This window comes from Meles meles, chromosome 18 (assembly GCF_922984935.1).
Source record: "Meles meles chromosome 18, mMelMel3.1 paternal haplotype, whole genome shotgun sequence".
In the NCBI taxonomy this organism is placed as follows: domain Eukaryota; kingdom Metazoa; phylum Chordata; class Mammalia; order Carnivora; family Mustelidae; genus Meles; species Meles meles.
Genome location: NC_060083.1, coordinates 34,742,635 through 34,764,077, shown reverse-complemented (window position 1 = coordinate 34,764,077; position 21,443 = coordinate 34,742,635). Strand labels below are relative to the sequence as shown.

The following is a 21,443-nucleotide window of genomic DNA, read 5'->3' as shown; positions in this document are numbered from 1 at the left end:
ATTCCCAATGTCCGGGCAATGTAAAATTGTAAAGTTCAGTATTTTTAGTAGATATCAGGTGTCATAAAAATCAAGAGAAACAATGAAAATAGGTTGAATGTATTTGAATTTTTATGGAACAGTATAATGGCAGGATTGGAAACAAGTTAAAGATTTAAGAGTAGTTAAATGTGGGGACGCCTGGGTGGGTTAGTCGGTTAACCATCTGACTTCATCTCAGGTCATCGTCTCGGGGTCCTGGGATTGAGCCCTGTGTTGGACTCTATACTCAGTGGGGCGTCTGTTTCTCCCCCTCCCTCACTCTTTCTCCCTCTTCTCCCACTCGTGTGCACTCTCTCTCTTTCTCTCTCAAATGGATAGATAAAATCTGGTTGGTTGGTTGGTTGTTTAAAAAAAAAAAAGGTAGTTAAATGTATGCTATGTTCATAAGGTAAAATATGCAGCCACTGGGAAAATGCTCACAACACAACTGAATTAGGATACAGAACTCTGTGAAATATAATCTCAAATAAGTTTAAAAATAGATTAGTTTACAGAAAAAGATACCGAAAGGAAATACATCATGATATTAGTAGGGACCATTTCTAGGTGATGGAATTACAACTAGTTTTGGTTTTTTGTTGTTTTTTTTTTAAGATTTCATTTATTTTGAGAGAGAGAGAGAGCGCATGAGTGGGGTTGGGGGGAGGGCAGAGGAGAGAGAGAGAACCTCAAGCAGATTCCATGCCCAATACGGAGCTTGATGGAGCTTGATCTCATGACCCAGAGATCACAACCCAAGCCGATATCAAGTCAGACACTCAACCAACTGAGCCATGCAAGCATCCCTGTTACTAGTTTTTAATATATATTCATTTTCTCACAGTTTTTTCTAAAGGCATTACTACCCTTATAAAATGGAAAAGTTACTAACATATTTTATTGGGAGTCAGTGGGGATGAGGCTGATTATCTTTGTTCCTGAATATTTGCATGTTAATAATTTGTTAAGGATTATAGCATGTTCATATCTTTTTTCTTTCAAATACTTATATTTTTCTAACTCTCAAACAGATTCACTCGGAACCAACAAAGGATTTTGGAGCAGAATAGGAACCAGAGGGAAGATGCCAATGTAAGTGAACAGAAATGTTATAAAAAGTAATTGAACATTTTACAAATTGTAGGGAATAAGGCTTACCTGAAACAAGTCTTAAAACAGAGGAGACATTCATTAACAATTTGGAGTGGTTTTGGTGGTGGTATTTTCCTTAACAACTCAATATTATTAAGCTACTAGTGGGAGGTCATAAAAAGATTGATTAAGCAACAACTCACGTAGATGGTGCGATGTGATTAGTACGAGTGTTGCCTATTGAATAGAGTTCTCCTTTGAGATGCATCCAAATAGGATTTTTCTTTAAAAAAAAAAAAAAAAGTCCCTGGGGAGAAAGCCATGATAAACTACCTGACATTTTTTTTTTCTGAATTGTGTTCTTGTTTGTTTTCAGACTACCAGTGAACCTTCTGCCCCATCCTGTGATCTCTTGGACCTTAGGCTTAGTCCTCCAATGCCTAGGGCCACTCTGGGAGAACTCAACACCGTGAATGCTCAGCTTTCAGACTTAAGTAAATAAGCACATGGGCCTTTCAGACCAGCAGAAGAACTTGATATGAAACAGTTCTGCTTGGTTTCATGATTAAATGCAACCTGGGAAGGACTGAAGTCCGTTTGAATATCAGAGAACTGTATCAGGAGATGTAATTATTCCTTGGCAAATGGTTGGGTCAAACCCAGAAGTGGGTTATATGGGAGGGGGATCCCTGAAACTCATCCCCTGGCTTAGAATCTCATCAAATTCACCTGGGCTACTTTTATAGAGGTGGTTCAACATCATGGCCAAACTTAAAACCACTCTGTACCACACACTATGACCTTTGGGTTTCTCTGCTATGCTGCAGCATTAGGTAAGGGAATATTTTTGATGCTGATAGAGAAAGTTAGGAATTAGGAGGACTGACCTGCATGGTGGTGAAATGTGGAGGAAAAAAAAAAACACAGGTTTTTGAGGTAGAAGTCCAAGTTGAAATCCTCTGTCTGCCACCTCATAGCCACCCAACCTTGGAGACTCTCCTACTTTGGGGTGTCTCAGGATTATAGGAAGTTGAGAGCTTGGGGAGAAGAGGGTAGGGCTCCATACATGTCCTGGCTTTTTACTTTTGTGCCTGAGAGGAGAAGACACACAAAATCCCTTCCATTCTAGATCAGTTTGGGATTTCCGAAAACCCAATATAATAACATTTGTTACCTTCACAATATCCCTTTTTTGTGGCCGCACTTCTCTTTCCAGTTACCATTTAATAATGTCCTTTAATTTCCATTTGAGGAAATGATTTTGCGGTGGCAGAAATATCTGTTTTGTTTTTAATGTGGAAAATTGAGCAGAATGACTGAATGACAAAATGTTTTTAAAGCCAAACAAGTCCATTTTGTGTTCTAGATTTTAGCTCTCCAAGTCCTGCCGTAACAAACAACTTGAACCCCAGTCTTCATCCACAGGTGGATTTGCTAGCCTTGGAAAATATGGAAACACCCTTGTAAGTATGTCCAGTAATACTGCAGAGGTAATACCATCTTCTTCTGATTCCTTATATTTAAGAAAATATGACATAAGAGGAAAAGTAGAGACTTGGGAATCAGACAGTCTTGAGTTAGAATCTCAGCTCTGCCTCCTACCAGCTGCGTGACCCTAGATGAGAGACTTCACCAGGGTGAACCTTCATTTTTCTTCTGAGAATACTTCCTAGGGTTCTTGCAAAGATTCCTGAGATGCTATATGTACCCCCTAATACAGCAGTCTAGGTGGTAAGCCTTCCAATAATTATTTATTTTTCAGTGGTAACAGGAAATGGGGGAAGAACAAGGGGAACTGAACAAGGGAGGTAAAACAAAAAAAATAGCCACACGAATTACGGAGTACTTGCCATGTGCCAGGCACTTTGCTAAGCTGTGTTTGTTTATTCCATTTAATCTTTGCAAAGACTCTTGGATCTATGCTGTTGTCATTATGCCAATTTTACAGGAGAAGAGGCTGAGATTTAGGGAATAGAAATGGCCCAAGTTCATAAGTTATGAAGAAGCAGGTCAGATGAATTGATAGGTCACCAGAAAAGAGATATGGATGGCCCATAAACAGATGCAGTGATGCTCAACCTTACTTAAAATTATGGAAGTATAAATTAAACTACAGCGACTTTTTATTTTTTACCTCACAGATTGGTAAGAGTCTAAATGTTTGTTAATGGACTTTACTGGCTGTGGAAAGACAGATACTATCATAAAATGAGCAATTCTTATGAGGGGCAAGTGGTAATATCTGTTACAATTATAAATGCATTTGCCTTTGAACCCACCATCTCATTTCTAGGAATTCATACTTCCTTATGCAAAATGAGGTGTTCACAAGATTATTCTTGACAGCATTTGGGCATAGCCAATAATTGGAAATGACTCAGCTATGCATCAGCTGTGGCCTTAATATCTACACAATGTATTATTACATAACCAGGGGACAAAAGTAGACTCCCTGTGAGGAACAATCACCAATATATTATTGATGAAGTGAAAAAGTGTGCAAAGTAATGTATGTATACTTTCTTATATTTGCATAAGAAAGTAGGAAATAATATAAACATTTGCTTCTTTGTGTTAAGAAAGCCAAGAAGGATGCAGAAGAAACTGAAAAAGGCACAATTCTCTTAAGGTCAAGGAGAAGCTGGATACACTAGATATAGCAAAAAATAAACAGAAGTTGGATTTTCAGTCTGAAAGGCTGGTTTGTTGGTTTTTTTTATTTTAAAAGTAGTATTTTAGGTAATAGACAATGGATTTCCATGATTCAGGTATCAAAATGATATAAAAAGATCTGCAAGGACAGTACTTGATCTCACCCCACCCCATTGTTTCCCCTTATGTCACATCTTGCTCCTACCCTGGTAGCCACTTTCTTTCTTGTCCTTCCAAAGTGTCTTTGGGTAAATAATGAATATGATTTTTTTTCTCCTTTATTAAATGCAGCATACTCATACTCTACATACCCCTATGAACCTTGCGTTTGTTTTTCATTCAACATAGCTTGGCATAGCTTGATAAAAATACATGGGTTTTCACATCAGTGGATTTAGACATGTTTTTAGAGTTGCCCCGTGTTTGTACTCAAGCACTGAATTACTTTTCTACTTAAAAGGAGTTGGGGGGCGGGGACAGAGAAGGGAAATGAGAAAGGAGAATCAAAGTGGGAAGAAAGAGAAACAAAAGGGAAGAAGAGGACTGAGGAAATCTTCATGTGTTGGGAAAGAAAAGTGTCAGTGGCTGTGTTGTAAATGACTAGTCAGTCCGTACCATCACATAACTGTGATGCAAGTGATGCTGCAATGCTGTAGGCAGATTTCCAGGGAATTGCTTAGTAAATAATGTGATCCAAAGTAACTGATTCTGTTTTCCTTTATCCTGCAAATCGTGTTGTGTAATGAGAAGTGACTATATAGATGAAATCCAGTTATAAAAATGTCTCTATAAAGCTTATAAAAAGATCAAATCCTACCTAATAGCTGCTTGTTTTAATCTGTAGTATCAGGGATCTTTAGTGTGCATAAAAATCACTTGGGTGTTATTAAAAAGTAAAATTGCTGGCCCCCAAAATTCTGACTCAGTAGTAGGACCCCTTGTTTGTGTTTTTTAAGATTTTGTTTATTTATTTGACAGACAAAGATCACAAGTAGGCAGAGATGCAGGCAGAGAAAGAGGAGGAAACAGGCTCCCCACTGAGCAGAGAGCCCGATGTAGGGCTCCATCCCAGGACCCTGGGATCATGACCTGAGCCAAAGGCAGAGGCTTTAACCTACTGAACCACCCAGGACTCCTCAGTTTTAAAAAGCATCCCAGGAGAATCATAATACAGTACTTTGCTGATCATACTTTAGAAACCCTATAATGGTTGTCCATCCAACATCCAGATATCAAAATAATTATAGTTCTTAGAATTCACTGGAATAAAAGATAATGTGTAATATCAATATTTTGTTTTTTAGGCTAAGACTTTTGTATCCATTTTCTAATTTTCAGAAGGGCTTATACCTGAGTGAAGCTATATAATAGTGTCAGGAATTGAAGCACTAAAGTTACCTTATGTGTGTACTGTGGGTTAAATGCTGTGCCAGAGATCACACATGAAAGGCAAAATTAGCCATCAAAAATATGTTAGAGTCTCGAGAATTTTCCACCCCTCTGTCTTTGTTGTTTACCATCACGAAACAAATGAGTGATGGAATTATTCTACAGAAATGAATCTTGAAAAACCATGATTATGGGATAAAGTATAATAGGTCATATTTATAGTCCACTTACTATCTGGCAACAGACTAACAAGAATAAGTTTGACTAAATTACTTACTAGTGCTCCTTATAGGACTGGGAGATAGATATATCATCACTCTCATTTCTTCACAAGTGAAGAAACCAAGGCTGAGGATTAACCTGCCCAAAGGTGTTGCAAATTCACAGGGGTCAAGGATTCAAATTCAAGTGGGTCTGATTTCAGTGCCTGCTTTCTTTTTTTTCTTTCTCTGCTTTAATTAATTTTATTTTTAAAATTTCCATAAGGTGAAATTTCATCTATTTAAAATTGTTTTTCTTTGGTGTGTGGTCCTATGAGTTTTAACGTATGTCTAGATCATATGACCACCACTACAGGATACAGGATAGTTCTTCACCCCCCAAATTCCCTTGTGGTATTTCTTTATAGTTATACTGTCCCACACTCACCACCACCCCCGCCCCACCAGCAACCACCAGTCAGTTCTCTGTCGCTGTAGTTTGTCTTTTCAAACATGGCGTCTAAATAGAATCATACAGTGGGTCCCATTTCTAGAAAACGTTGTGTAAAATTGGCATTTGCTTCATATATTCTGAAGTTCTGTTATTAAGTGTATCTGCATTCAGTATTGCTGTGTCTTCTTGGTGAATTGACCCTTAAAGCACTGTATCATCTCCTTTTCATCCCTTCTGATTTTCTTTGCCCTGATGTCTACTTTGATATTAATATAGCCACTCAACTTGCTTTTGATTAGTGTTTGTGTGGTAAATTGTTTTTCATCTTTTTACTTTTAACTATATAAAAATATTTGAACTGCATTTCTTGTAGATAGCATATAGTTGGGTCATGCCTTTCTATGTACTCTTGTAATTTCTGTCTTTAACTGTACTTTTAGACCATTTACATTTAATGTACTTAGGTTTGGATTTAGGTTTAACATTATGTAACTTATTTGTTCTCTTTGTTGTTGTGTTGTTGTTTTTCTGTTTCCTCCTTATTGCACTCTTTTGGATTGTTTGAATGTTTTCATTATTCCATCTTATCTACTATGAGTTTGACTGTAACTTTGTGTAGTTTATAATATGAGGAGGGAGGGGAATGGTTGCTCTAAGGATTGCAATGTACATAATATTTTAGTCCAAGTACACTCAGTATGTTACCACTTAAAGTAAAATGTAGGAAATTTAGAGATCGTCCATTTATATTGTAGTTATTGTATATATCTACATTGAAAAAAAACCCAAGACAATGTTATACTCTTTGTGTGCAACCCTCAAGTATATTTTAAAGAACTCAAGAAGAGGAGCCTACCCAATATTTGCCATTTCTGTTGATCTTCTTTTATTTTCTTATATGATTTCCCTTCTCTCTGAGGAATTTTCTTTAGAGATTCTTTTAGAGCATGTTTACTGGCAGTGAAAAATCTCCTTTTACTTCATGTGAGAATGTCTTTACTTCATCGTTGTTTGCAATGGATACAGAATTCTGGGTTGATGAGTTGTTGGTGTTTTTTTTTTTTTTTCTTTCAGTTTTCAAACATTCCTCTACCCTCTTCTGGCCTATGTGGTTTCTAATGAGAAGTCTATATGCACTCACATCATTGTTCTCCTATAGATAATATGCTGTTTTCTCTATGTTACACTTTAAGAATTTTTCCCCTGATTTTGAACAGCTTAATTATGATATGTCTGGACATGGATTTCTTTTGGTTTATTCCGTTTGGGATTTGCTGAGAGTATTCATTTCCTAGGGCTGCCATCAAAAAAAAAAATCACCACAAACTTGGTGGTTGAAAACCACAGGAATTAATTTTCTCATACTTCTGTAGGCTAGAAACCCGAAATCTGCAGGACCACACTCCCTGAAGGACTCTTAGAGACTAGCAGCATTCTTCATGTCTTCCAGCTTCTGGTGACTGTTAGCATTTTTTTTTTTCTTCCTTGCCTTGACCCACATCACTTCACTTTCTGCCTCTGCCTTCATGTTGTCTGATCTGTGTGATTCAAATCTCCCTCTCCTTTTTTCTTTAAGATCACTTGTCATTGGGTTTAAGACTCATTCAATTAATATAATTCAATTAATATAATAATAAAATCTCAAGATCCTTAGCTTAAAAACATCTGAAAAGATCCATTTCCAAATCAAGTCACATTCACAGGTTCCAGGAATTAGGACAAGGAGCTATCTTTTGCGGGTGGGGCACCATTCAACCTACTATACTGCATTTCTTGAATCTGTGGGTATATGTATTTCACCAGATTTGTGAAGTTTTTAGCCTTATAGTTCAAATACTTGCTCAACACTACATGTTCTGCTGTTCCTCTGGGACTCTTGACACAAATATTAGATCTGGTATCATTGTCTGGTAAATGCCTAGAGTTCTGTTCCTTACTTTTTTTCACTCTTTTTCTGTTTTTTGTTTTGTTTTTTCCTTAAGATAGGATAATTTCTGTTGATTTAAGTTCAAGTCTGCTGCCTATTTCTTTTTTTTAGATAAATAAATCTTTTATTTAAGTTCAATTAATTAACATATAATGTATTATTAGTTTCAGAGTTAGAGTTCAGTGATTCATCAGTCTTATATAATACCCAATGCTCATTATGCCCTCCTTAATGTCCATCACTCAATTACCCCCCATGCAGCCCCCTCTCCAGCAACCCTCAGTTTGTTTTCTATGTTTAAGAGTCTCTTGTGGTTTGTCTCCCTCTCTGATTTCATCTTGTTTTATTTTTCCCCCCTTCCCCTATGATCCTATTTTGTTTCTTAAATTCTACTTATGAGTGAGATCATATGATAATCGTCTTTCCCTGATTGACTTATTTCACTTAGCGTAATACCCTCTAGTTCCACTATGTCATTGGTAAATGGCAAGATTTAAGTTTTTTGGGGCGCCTGGGTGGCTCAGTGGGTTAAAGCCTCTGCCTTCGGCTCAGGTCATGGTCTCGGGGTCCTGGGATTGAGCCCCACATCGGGCTCTCTGCTCCGCAGGGAGCCTGCTTCCTCCTCTCTCTCTGCCTGCCTCTCTGCCTAGTTGTGATTTCTCTCTGTCAAATAAATAAAATATTTAAAAAAAAAAAAGATTTAAGTTTTTTGGTGGCTGAGTACTATTCCATTGTATATATGTGTCACATTTTCTTTATCCATTCATCTGTCGATGGACATCTGGGCTCTTTCCATACTTTGACTATTGTGGACACTGCTGCTATAAACATGGGGGTGCATGTGCCCCTTCTTTTCACTGCATCTGTATCTTTGGGGTAAATACCCAGTAGTGCAATTGCTGGGTCGTAGGGTAGCTCTACTTTCAACTTTTTGAAGAACCTCCATACTGCTTCCCAGAGTGGCTGCACCAGCTTGCATTCCCACCAACATTGTAGGAGGGTTCCCCTTTCTCTGCATCCTCACCAACATCTGTCATTTTCTGACTTGTTAATTTTAGCCATTCCAACTGGTTGTGAGGTGGTGTTTCATCGTGGTTTTGATTTGTATTTCCATGATGCTGAGTGATGTGGAATATTTTTCATATGTCTGTTGTCCATTTTTATGTCTTCTTTGGAGAAATGTCTGTTCATGTCTTCTGCCCATTTCTTGATTGGATTATTTGTTCTTTGGGTGTTGAGTTTGAGATGTTCTTTATAGATTTTTGGATACTAGCCCTTAATCTGATAAGACATTTGCAAATACCTTCTCCCATTCTGTCGGTTGTCTTTTGGTTTTGTCGACTCATTCCTTTGCTGTGCAAAAGCATTTTATCTTGAAGTCCCAGTAGTTCATTTTTGCCTTTGTTTCCCTTGCCTTTGGAGACAGGTCTAGACAGAAGTTATGGCTGCTGAAGTCACAGAGCTTGCTGCCTGTGTTCTCCTCTAGGATTTTGATGGATTCCTGTCTTACATTGAGGTCTTTAATCCATTTTGCATCTATTTTTGTGTATGGTATAAGAAAATGGTCCAGTTTCATTCTTCACGTGGCTGTCCAAATTTCCCAACACCATTTGTTGAAGAGACTATTTTTCCATTAGATATTCTTTTCTGCTTTGTCAAAGATTAGCTGACCATAGAGGTCCATTTCTGGGTTCTCTTTTCTGTTCCAGTGATCTGTATGTCTGGTTTTGTGTGAGTACCATATTGTCTTGATGATTACAGCTTTGTAATAGAGCTTGAAGTTTGGAATTGTGATGCCACCAGCTTTGGTTTTCTTTTTCAAGATCCCTTTGGCTATTCATGTGGTCTTTTCTGGTTCCAAATTTTAGGATTATTTGTTCCAGCTCTGTGAAAAAAAGTTGATGGTATTATGGTAAGGATTGCCATGAATGTGTAGATTGTATTGTAGCAGACATTTCAACAATATTTGTTCTTCCAATCTGTGAGCATGGAACATCTTTCCATTTCTTATTATCTTCTTCAATTTCTTTCATGAGTGTTCTATAGTTTTCTGAATACAGATTCTTTGCCGCTTTGGTTAGGTTTATTCCCAAGCATCTTACAGTTGTTGGTGCTACAATTGTAAATAGGATCAACTACTTAATTTCTCTTTCCTCTCATTGTTAGCATATAGAATTTGACTGATTTCTGTGTATTGGTTTTGTATCCTGCCATTTTGAGAATTCCTGTTCTAGCAATTTGGGGGTGGAGTCTTCTGTATTTTCCACAGAGTATCATGTCATCTGCGAAGAGTGAGAGCTTGACTTCCTCTATGCCGATTTGGATGACTTTTATTTCTTTTTGTGGTCTGATTGCTGAGACTAGTACTTCCAGTACCATATTGAACAACAGTGGTGGTAGTAGACATCCCTCCCTTGTTCCTGACCTTAGCGGAAAAGCTCTCAATTTTTCCCCATTAAGAATGGTTTTTACTGTGGGCTTTTGGTAGATGGTTTTTATGATACTGAGGTATGTTCCCTCTGTCCCTACACTGTGAAGTTTTAATCAAGAAAGGATACTGTACTTTGTCAAATGCTTTTTCTGCATCTACAGAGAGGATCATATGGTTCCTGTCCTTTCCTTTATTAATGTAGTGTATCACATTGATTGGTTTGCAAATGTTGAACCACCCTTGCATCTCAGGAATAAATCCCACTTGGTCATGGTAAATAATCCTTTTAATGTACTGTTGGATCCTATTGGCTAGTGTCTTGGTGAGAATTTTTGCATCCATCTTCATCAGGGATATTGGTCTATAATTCTCCTTTTTGGTGGGGTCTTTTTCTGGTTTGGGGATCAAGATAATGCTGGCCTCATAAAAAGACTTTGGAAGTTTTCCTTCCATTTCTATTTTTGGGAACAGCTTCAGAAGAATAGGTATTAATTCTTCTTTAAATGTTTGGTAGAGGGCGCCTGGGTGGTTCAGTGGGTTAAAGTCTCTGCCTTTGGCTCAGGTCATGGTCCCAGGGTTCTGGGATCCAGCCCCACATCAGGCTCTCTGCTCAGCGGGAGGCCTGCTTCCTCCTCTCTCTCTCTCTCTCTCTGCCTGCTTCTTCACCTACTTGAGATCTCTGTCTGTCAAATAAATAAATAAAATCTTTAAAAAAATAAATGTTTGGTAGAATTCCCCCTGGGAAGCCATCTGGTCCTGGCCACCTTTTCTTGGAGATTTTTTATCACTTTTTCAGTATCCTTGCTTTTTATGGGTCTTTTCAGGTTTTCTGTTCCTTTCTGTTTCAGTTTTGGTGGTTTATATGTCTCTAAGAATGCATCCATTTCTTCCAGAGTGCCTAATTCTTTGACATATAGTTGTTCATAAAATATTCTTAGAATTGTTTGTATTTCCTTGGTGTTGGTCATGATCTCTCCTTTTTCACACATGATTTTTATTCATTTGGGTCACCCTTTTTTTCTTTTTGATGAGTCTGGCCAGGAGTTTATCTTATTAATTCTTATTAATAAGAATTCATTATCTTATTAATTATTAATAATCTTTAATTATTAATTATTAATTATCTTATTAATTCTTTCAAAGAACCAGCTTCTAGTTTTATTGATCTGTTCTACTGTTCTTTTGGTTTCTATTTCATTGATTTCTGTTCTGATTTTTATTATTTCTAGTCTCCTGCTGGGTTTGGGCTTTACTTGCTATTCTTTTTCCAGCTCCTGTAGGTGAAAGGTTAGGTTGTGTATTTGAGACCTTTCTTGTTTGTCAAGAAAGGCTTGTATTGCTATATATTTCCCTCTTAGGAATGCCTTTGCTGCATCCAAAGATTTTAAATAATTGTGTTTTCATTTTCATTTGTCTTCATGAATTTTTTTAATTCTTTAATTTCCTGGTTGACCCATTCATTCTTTAGTAGGATGTTCTTTAGCCTACATGTATTTGAGTTCTTTCCAAATTTCCTCATGTGACTGAGTTCCAGTTTCAAAGCATTATAGTCCAAAAATATGCAGGGAATGATCCCAGTCTTTTGGTACTGGTTGAGATCTGACTTGTGACCCTAGTATTTGATCTGTTCTGAAGAATATTCCATGTCCACTCAAGAAGAATGTGTATCCTTTAGGATGGAATGCTTTGAATATATATGTGAAGTCCATCTGGTGCAGTGTGTCATTTAAAGCTCTTGTTTCAAGACAAAACCAGAGAGGGATACAAACCATAAGACACTGTTAATCATAGGAAACAAACTGAGGGTTGCTGGAGGGGAGAGGGGTGGAGGGATGGGGTAAATGGGTGATGGACATTGAGAAGCATATGTGTTGTAATGAGCTCTGGGTATAAGACTGATGAATCACAGACCTCTACCCCTGAAACAAATAATACATTATGTGTTAATTTAAAAATAAGTTAAAATAATGAAATAATAATAATAATAATGAAGCTCTTGCTTCTTGTTGTTTTGCTGCTTAGATGATCTGTCTGTTGCAGTGAGTGGGGTGTTAAAGCCCCCTATTATTATTTTATTATGTGTTTCTTTAGTTTTGTCATTAATTGGTTTATAGAATGGGCTGCTCCCATGTTAAGGGCATAAGTATTTACAATTATTAGATCTTCTGGTTGGATAGACTCTTTATGATATAGTTTCCTTCCTCATCTCTTATTATAGTCTTTGGTTTAAAATCTAATTTGTCTGATATAAGGATTGCCACCCCAACTTTCTTTTGATGTCCATTAGCATGATAAATTGTTTTCCACCCCTCTGGAGATGTCTTTAGGTCTAAAACGAGTCTCTTGTAGACAGCATATCAATGGGTTTTGTTTTTTCATCAAGTCTGATAGCCTTTGTATTTTGATTGGGGCATTTAGCCCATTTACACTGAGTAACTATTGAAAGATACACATTTACTGCCATTGTATTACCTGTAAAGTCACTGTTTGTTTATATTGTCTCTGGTCTGTGTTACTTTTGGGCCCTTTCTTTGCTTAAAGAATTCTCTTTTATATTTCTTTAGATTTTTAAAAAAGATTTTATTCATTTATTTGAGAGAGAGTATGAGCAGGGAGAAGGGGCAGAAGAAGAGAGAAGCAGACTCCCCAATAAGCAGGGTGCCCAATGTGGGACTTGAGCCCAGGACCCCAGGATCCCAATGCTAGCCAAAGGCAGATGCTTAACCAACTGAGCCACTCACGTGCCCTCCTTTTTAATATTTCTTGCAGATCTGTTTAGTGATCACAAATTCTTTCAATTTCTGTTTGTGTTGGAAGCTCTTTATCTCTCCTATTCTGAATGACAGCCTTGCTGAATAAAGTATTCATGGCTACATATCTTCTTCATTTAGCACCTTGATTCTGAGACCATACACTGTCCCACCTAAGATTCTGCCCTGCTTTGCCCTCTGAGCGCCTTTCAGGCTGGGATGTCCCTCACCAGAGCAGACTTCTAAAAGTCCTGATTTTACGCTCTACCGCTCTATCACTTTTGGGTAGTCAGCTTACAGAGCCCCCCACCCCCATGGTTTAACTTCTAATATATCACCTCAGATTCACTTCTCCACACTTCCTACCTTGCAGAAAGTGGTCTCTTTTCTATTTGTAGAGTTGCAGCTATTATTTTCTTCGATTGCTGGTTGAGTTCACAGGTGTTCAGAATGAATTGATAGCTATCTAGCTGCATTTCTGGGACCTAACAAAACTAAGGTGTCCTACTCCTCTGCCATCTTGGATTTCTCTGCAGCCTGTTTCCTCTGTCATCCCTGTTTTTCTAGGGAGCTCATTCTGTAAATTTTTTTTTAAAACTTCAGTTATTATATTTTTGATTCTAAAGTTACTATTTGGCTCTTCTTTGTATCTTATTTTTCTTTGAAACAACTTTCTATTTTTCCATCTCTTTTGCATGAGCGTTCACAGTTGCTTGTTGAAGCATGTGTATAATAGCTGCTTTAAAATCTGAGATCATTTTAACATCTGTGTCCTCTTGATACCGACTTCTGTTGATTGCCTTTTCTTTTGCCTGTTGAAATTTTTCCAGTTTTTCACATGCCTAGTTATTTTGGATTGTATCCTGGGCATTTTTAATGTTAGGATACACTTCCTCTTATTTATATCCTGTCGAGGATGGGGCTGTTTTGATTTTAGAAGGCAAACAATTTCCTTGGGTTCATGCTTCAGCTTTAGCCTACTGCTTTTGTGCTGGATTTGGTAATATGGAGGTCGCTGGTTCCAAAGTAGTTATGTTTTCAAAGCTTTGTTGTGCTATTCTGATCTGTCTAATGTGTGCCACTCTGAGGTCTGGATGGCTATGTGTTTAGTTCTCAGTATCTTTTGCATCCTGATTGGGATCAAATCCACAGAGGCACAGGTCAAGGAGTGAGCACAGGATGTCATAAACAACTTTAAGATTTTTCTGAATTCTCCCCTCTTTGTTATTTCTCTGGTGCTTTGCTTTTCTAGGATTTGCCTTTTTGTTCCTCCGGTCAGAAAGCTGGAGATTCAGTTGCCCTGTTATATGAGATGCATTTCCTTGACTGTGCATGTGTCTGGGACCAAGTGGTAGGACAGAAAAGAAAAAAATAAAAACAGCAAGACAGTGTTTGTGCTGTCCTTGGGATCACAGTTAACACTTGTCGGAGAAGAAGGCTTCCCTCTGATGAATAAACCTCTGCAGGTCCCTCTTGCTTCTCCTGTCACTTCAGCCACTTTGGGATTGCCTCAGATTTAGAGGATGAGAGAACAGGAGGAAAAAGAAAAAAGGGGGAAAGGGATTTCCACACTATCTCTGAGCATTAGGATTTCTGTCTCCTGCTCCTTGAGTGAGAACAAAAGAGCTTCCCCCAGAACTGGCTGTCCTCACTGCCCACTCTTGGGTTTTAGGCTGCATTGCTTTCAGGTTTGGGTATACAGGGGGGGGGGGGGGGGGGGGGAGTTAAATTCACAATGATTTGGTGATACTCAAAATCTAGTCTTCTTTCCCAGTTATCCTATTTACTTATCAGCCCTCAAATATTTGTCCATGCATCCTTTCCAGGTTTTTCAGTTGCCCTCAGTGGAAAGACAAGCCGAAGTGTGTTTGCTATTACATCAAACTAGGGCCCTTCCTACCTCATTCCTAACCTCTACTCTGGATTGCTTCTCATCCTTCAGGAAATGACAGGGTGGTAGCTTCTCTGATGGAAAAACTGACGGCTTGTTCTCACTAGTATATTATGTATACTTTAGGATCTCGGGGCTACCACTGCCATGGGATAGTGCTTTGTCTTTATTCTCTTTGGTATTTGGGCATCAAAAGCTGATGGGCTTTTGATGAAACCAGATGGCCGTTGTTACATAAAATTAATATTTCATTGCAGTCTGAATGTTTATTTTAGATTTTGTTCATAGGAAGTCATCTTTTTGCATTTGTGCTCTCACTGTAGGGTAATCAAGCTGTCTTGTCATACTCTCCTAGGTTTACCCAAAGGACCAGCCAAAACATCACCTCAAGTCCTACATATGAAAGTGTAAGTACTGAGACCCTTCCCAGGCAGCACCTCAGGCAGCAGATTATCATGGCTGAGAAGGAATTCCCGGTCATTAAATCTCATGTTCTGTTCAGTGTTGTGTTATATATTCTGTAACCTGTTGATACAGTCCTTGTTAGGACCTCTCTTTATCTTCTTTATAGCCTTTCAAAATAGGCAGGCTGAATCTTACTTCTGTTAGAAAAATGGTTACAGATCAAAATTCCTTTAGTGTTTACAGTAGCTGTCTCCTCTTCTTTCCTTCCATCCTATTTGATGGGTTTCATACAGGCTCTCATTCCTCCCAGTGTGCTGGTATAGCCCTTCTCATGGTCTCCAGTGACTTCCATTATTACTAATCTACTACTGTAATTTTCGATGCTCATCTTACCTGATTTATTGGCAGCAGGTGACAGAATCACTCACTTCCTCCTTTTATGCTCACGTGCCTTTCAGACACCACTCACTTTTGTTCTCTTAATTCCACCTCTCTATCTCCTTTGCTGGCCTCCAGTCCTCTACTGGCCATTCAGGGTTGCAGACCCCAGGGCTTAGGCTACAGACTTCTCTTTCCACATTTGTTCTTCCAGTCTTTTAGTCTCGTATCCTAAAACACCATTCAGACTCTGACAATTTACAATTGTTATCTCCAGCCCAGACCCCTTCCCTAAACTCAGAACTCACAAATCCACCTTCCGAGTAATCTCTTTTTGTGTTCTTCCCAGTCTTGGCTCTCCACATGCTCTTCCTTCAGGCTTCCCCACCTCAATAAAGGACCCCTCCACTATTTCAGTTGCTTAAGTCAAAACCTTGGAAAACAGTGCTTAACCTCTACCTCTTCACCTTTTCCCTTCACGGCATACTATTTTCTAGCCACTTCTCACTGCCTCCACTTCTGCATCCCAGTCCAGGCCATCACATGGATATTGCAGTGACCTCCTCAGGTTACCCTGCCTTAGCCTTCACCTCCCTCTCCACCCCCACCCCCATCATACAGTCCATTCTCAAACCAGAATAGTCTTAGGAGAGGGGAGGGGAAAAAAAGTCAAGTCATGTAGTACTTAACTGCTCTAAAGCCACCTATGATTTTTCCTCTTCTGTTTTACTCTATAAAAACCTGGAACACTGATCTCTCCTCTCCCATTACCTCTCTAACCTCACCTCTCTTCCTTGGCTCACTCTACTCCAGCCACACTGGTCTCCTCTGCCTCAGTGATGACCTTGTGTCCCCTCAGGTATTCCCAGCACCCACCTCAGTCAGGGCTCTAACAGTGAGGCATTCCCTGACCACTACTATCACAGCAATAGCCCACCCCATCTACCCCAGGCTTTCTTCTCCCTGTTAGCCTGGGTTTGGTTTTCGTTTGTTTTTTTTAAGAGTACTTGTTATCGGACATCTATTTACATTTGTTGATTGTATGCTTCAAGGGTACAGGGACTTGGCCTATTTTATTTATAGTGCCTGGCATCTAGTAGGTGCCCAGGACGTATTTGTGAAATGAATGAGGACTTTACAAGAAGAAAGATATTATTTATTTATTTATTTAAAAATATTTTATTTATTTATTTGACAGAGAGAGAGGTCACAAGTAGGCAGAGAGGCAGGCAGAGAGAGAGGGAGAAAACAGGCTCCTCACTGAGCAGAGAGCCTGATGCGGAGCTCGATCCCAGGGCCCTGAGATCATGACCTGAGCCGAAGGCAGAGGCTTAAACCACTGAGCCACCCAGGCGCCCCAAGAAAGATATTTCTAAGACTTTATCAGTTCTGATTTGATGTCATCACCTTATGCCCTTCTGTAGGGTTAAGATTTATTTTCCTGTTTGAGGGTGAGATTTTTTAGTCAATGGGAAACAACAGAAGCTAGACTGAGCCACACATTTTCTTTTTTTTAAAGCAACATGTTAATTTTACATTTTGTATGGGAAATGAAGTATAGTGGGCATGGAACCAGAGAGAAAAGTAGTAAGTGTTATAAATGGTTACTACCTAAAAAAGTAATAGTTCGTAATTTCTAATTCTTGTCCAATTGAGAGTATATGGTTCTTGGAATAGTGCCAGTTAGAAGCCTGGGAATCTAACAAACAAAAGAAAAGCTTAATGTAGAATGTTTATTTAAACATTGTGCTATGCTTTCTTCAGTTTCCAGAATATTCAAATCCAGTACTACAGCCAGTTAGTCTGCAGAAAATTCCAGCAACACTATCAAGCCAGAGATTGCCTTCCTTGCCCAGCAATCATCCAGGTACTTGAGACCTATTATTTGCATTGAAAAAGAAAACTGGTGAGAATATAGGAGTCTGTCAGAGATTTACTTCTGATTAGAAATAGGTATATAGAGAGGAAAAATGAAGACTTCATATGCCCTTTTAAGCTCCATGAAGTAAATGCATGGCAGATACCATTGTGACCGACATTAGATTATAAAAATGCTTGCGTTGTGCTGAATGTTGTATTTGGAATGCTGAGGTAAATGGATCTTTAGCTGAAGTTTGGAAGACCTTTTGTTATATATAGATTTGTTGCATGTGGGAGTAGCATTAGAATACCAGTTGCATTTATTCCTGGTTGTCAGGGTTTCTTAGAGTCTAATGTTTGAAGTATGAATCATAAAGAGAATATTAATTGTGCATGTGTTCTTGAAAAATACAATGTGTGTTTACTGGTTGGGTGTTTTGTTTGTTTTTGTTTTTTACCTAAAGCATTGACGAAGAATGATCTCCAGCCACCCAATTACTACGAGGTAATGGAGTTTGATCCCTTAGCTCCTGTTGTCACTACAGAGTAAGTCATTTACAAAATGATTAATTTATTTTTCGTCTTGGTTCCTTTTGGTAACAGAGCTAACAGGGCTTGGTTTTACATTTAACTTTGTTTAGGTCTTGGCAGAAATTGATGACCTTATTAAAAATGACTTATGAGGTTTTATGGAGGCTGTTGCTCTTAATGGTCTTACTGTGCTCGGCCTTATGACTACAAAATAAAAATGCTGGGGCTGCACATTAAGAAATAACCAGAACCATCGTGTACATTAACGGGTTCCCTACAGATGCCTTGGGAGAAAGGTTCCCTCCAGCTTGAGAAGGGCACTATATTCGCTAATTGGTGACATAAGTAATACCACATTGATGGATTATTTTAACTGTTCTTTGACTACTAATCAGAAAAAAAATTTTTAGTCTTCACTCTTTATGTCAACTTAAAACGAATTAATAAAGCATTAGTTAGTGTAAATGTGTCTTCTTAACTTGAAGGTCTTAGAGCATTATTTTATGATATCATGTTGCTCAAGTGTATATAAATATTTATGCAACAGTAAGTAGGCTCATTACAGCTTTAATACTTTGACTGACGATTACCCCCAGAATTCTTAAAAAGGATTAAAGCACGTTTATAGAAACCATTGTTAGGAAACTGACAGCCTTTAGGCAGTGCCTTCCTTATAGCTGTGTTCTGTTTGATCTATGTGGAATTTAAACCGTGCATTTAAAAATTAATTGCCAAAAATTAAAAATTGGGATATTATAAAAAATATATACATGTATCTGGTCTTGTGGATTCTTTTGGTACTGTGGCAAAGCAAGGCCTGCATTTTTAAATGCTAGCACTACATTAGAACTGAGTAGTTCTAATTAAGGCAAGGTATGTGCTGCAATTGATCAGGCCCCGGCTGGCCCTCTTTGTCCATTTATTTGATCAGCCTGGCATGTGTTAAACATTTGAAGGTTTGACCCCTGGTTTTAAACCAATAATGCAGTGATCCATTTTGGAATAATTTATGAATTTTAACAGACTTAGAAGTTCATTAAATACTTTTTTTTTTTTTTAAGATTTTTAAATTTATTTGACAGAGAGAAATCACAAGTAGGCAGAGAGACAGGCAGAGAGAAGGGGAAGCAGGCTCCCTGCTGAACAGAGAGCCTGATGTGGGGCTCGATGCGAGGACGCTGAGATCATGACCTGAGCCCAAGGCAGAGACTTAACCCACTGAGCCACCCAGGCACCCCAAGAAGTTCATTAAATATTTTTTTCCTCATGTAGGATTGCAAAATTTCCCTAAGTCATTCTGGTTGATAAAATATCACTGAATATATTTGTCACTTAAGGAATCAGAATCACATAGCATCCAAAGAGGAAGTGGAGTTTATCGTATTCCAGTTAATTAGGAAATTATAAGTAGGTATGGCAGTGCAACAGATATTAAATTTGAGAGAGAGTGAGAAGAGAAGTGGAGCTTTGGAATCCTCTACCATAGTGGTTCTTACTTTCTGAGGGGTAGGGTGTTTCATTCCATTAAAATTCACCTTAGGAAATTCTCCCTAAGGAAAACCACAAAGCCTTGTAAAAAAAGTTGTGGAATTTTCACATCACTAGTTGTCCATGAACCCTAGGTTAAGAATTTCTGTTCTGAAGAGGTTGATATCCAGGATCTATAAAGAACTCCTCAAACTCAACACACACAAAACAGATAATCATATCAAAAAATGGGCAGAAGATATGAACAGACACTTCTCCAATGAAGACATACAAATGGCTATCAGACAGCTTTAATACTTTGACTGACAATTACCCCCAGAATTCTTAAAAAATGCTCATCATCACTAGCCATCAGGGAGATTCAAATTAAAACCACATTGAGATATCACCTTATACCAGTTAGAATGGCCAAAATTAGCAAGACAGGAGAGGTTGTGGAGAAAGGGGAACCCTCTTACACTGTTGGTGGGAATGCAAGTTGGTGCAGCCACTCTGGAGAACAGTGTGGAGATTCCTCAAGAAATTAAAAATAGAGCTTCCCTATGACCCTGCAGTTGCACTGCTGGGTATTTATCCCAAGGATACAGATGTAGTGAAAAGAAGAGCCATCTGTACCCCAATGTTTATAGCAGCAATAGCCATCTGTACCCCAATGTTTATAGCAGCAATAGCCACGGTCGCCAAACTGTGGAAAGAACCAAGATGCCCTTCAACGGACGAATGGATAAGGAAGATGTGGTACATACACACGATGGAGTATTATGCCTCCATCAGAAAGGATGAGTACCCAACTTTTGTAGCAACATGGACGGGACTGGAAGAGATTATGCTGAGCGAAATAAGTCAAGCAGAGAGAGTCGAGTGTCATATGGTTTCACTTATTTGTGGAGCATAACAAAGAACATGGAGGACATGGGGAGATGGAGAGAAGGGAGTTGAGGGAAAGTGGAAGGGGAGATGAACCATGAGAGACTATGGACTCTGAAAAACAACCTGAGGGTTTTGAAGGGGGGGGGGGTGGGAGGTTGGGGAACCAGGTGGAGGGTAATAGAGAGGGCACGTATTGCATGGAGCACTGGGTGTGGTGCAAAAACAATGATTACTGTTACGGTGAAAATAAATAAATAAATAAAAATACATAATTAAAAAAAATTTTTTTTAAATAAAATCTTTAAAAAAAAAAAAAGAATTCCTGTTCTGGTAGGATGAGTACAATATTTATGAAGTTGTATACATACATGTGCACATGATTCATCTGGCAAATGCTTGAACACTATATGCCAAGGACAATGACTGATGCCTAATTTATAATGTTGAGTGTTAGGCATCTTCCCCATCCTCATGAAGGTTAAATCTAGCGTGGAAGAAGAAATCAGGGAACCTGGGTGGCTCAGTCAGTTAAGTGCCTGACGCTTGATCTCAGGGTCATTAATTCAAGCTCTGTATCCATGGAACATACTCAAAAAAAAAAAGAAAAAGAAAACAGGCAAGCATATATTTACAGATCGTGTTAATGGTATGAAAGAACATGGTGACTTGAAAGATTTTAACAGGTAGAACTAATTTAAATGAGGGGTAGACAAAGCTTGAGGAAGTGACAGTAAGGTTGAGACCTGCAATTATCAGTCAGGTGACGAGTTTGGGAATCAGTGTTGTAGGCCCAGGTAACAGGTACAAAGACTGTGAGTAGACAGTTTGGGCACATTCAAGAAAATGAACAGCTAACGCCAAGAGCAAAGAGAGCAATAGGGACCCTATTATTAGCAGATGTGGAAGAGCAATTTGGAAACTAGGAGGGAGTACAAAACTGTGATGAACCATCAAAGAGGACATGATGACTGAAAACTAGTTAATGAATTAAGTAGAAGGAAATCCTTGGTGTAAGCTGTTTTGCTAGATTAATGGGGACAGAAGCCAGATTTTAGTGTGTTAACAGAGGGGAGGAAGTAGGGATGGTCAGTGTAGATGACACTA

The 21,443-nt window shown here is 38.5% G+C and overlaps 1 protein-coding gene across 1 annotated transcript in view; it reads left to right on the top strand.

Moving 5' to 3' along the window:
* TOM1L1 (target of myb1 like 1 membrane trafficking protein) overlaps window positions 1-21,443 on the top strand; it is a 58,528-nt gene that overhangs the window by 34,833 nt on the left and 2,252 nt on the right. The window contains exons 9-14 of the mRNA XM_045984426.1: window positions 1,053-1,113; window positions 1,490-1,607; window positions 2,480-2,576; window positions 15,163-15,214; window positions 17,355-17,457; window positions 17,915-17,996. Coding sequence (XP_045840382.1) covers window positions 1,053-1,113; window positions 1,490-1,607; window positions 2,480-2,576; window positions 15,163-15,214; window positions 17,355-17,457; window positions 17,915-17,996 — 513 coding nt within the window. The remainder of the gene's footprint in view (window positions 1-1,052; window positions 1,114-1,489; window positions 1,608-2,479; window positions 2,577-15,162; window positions 15,215-17,354; window positions 17,458-17,914; window positions 17,997-21,443) is intronic.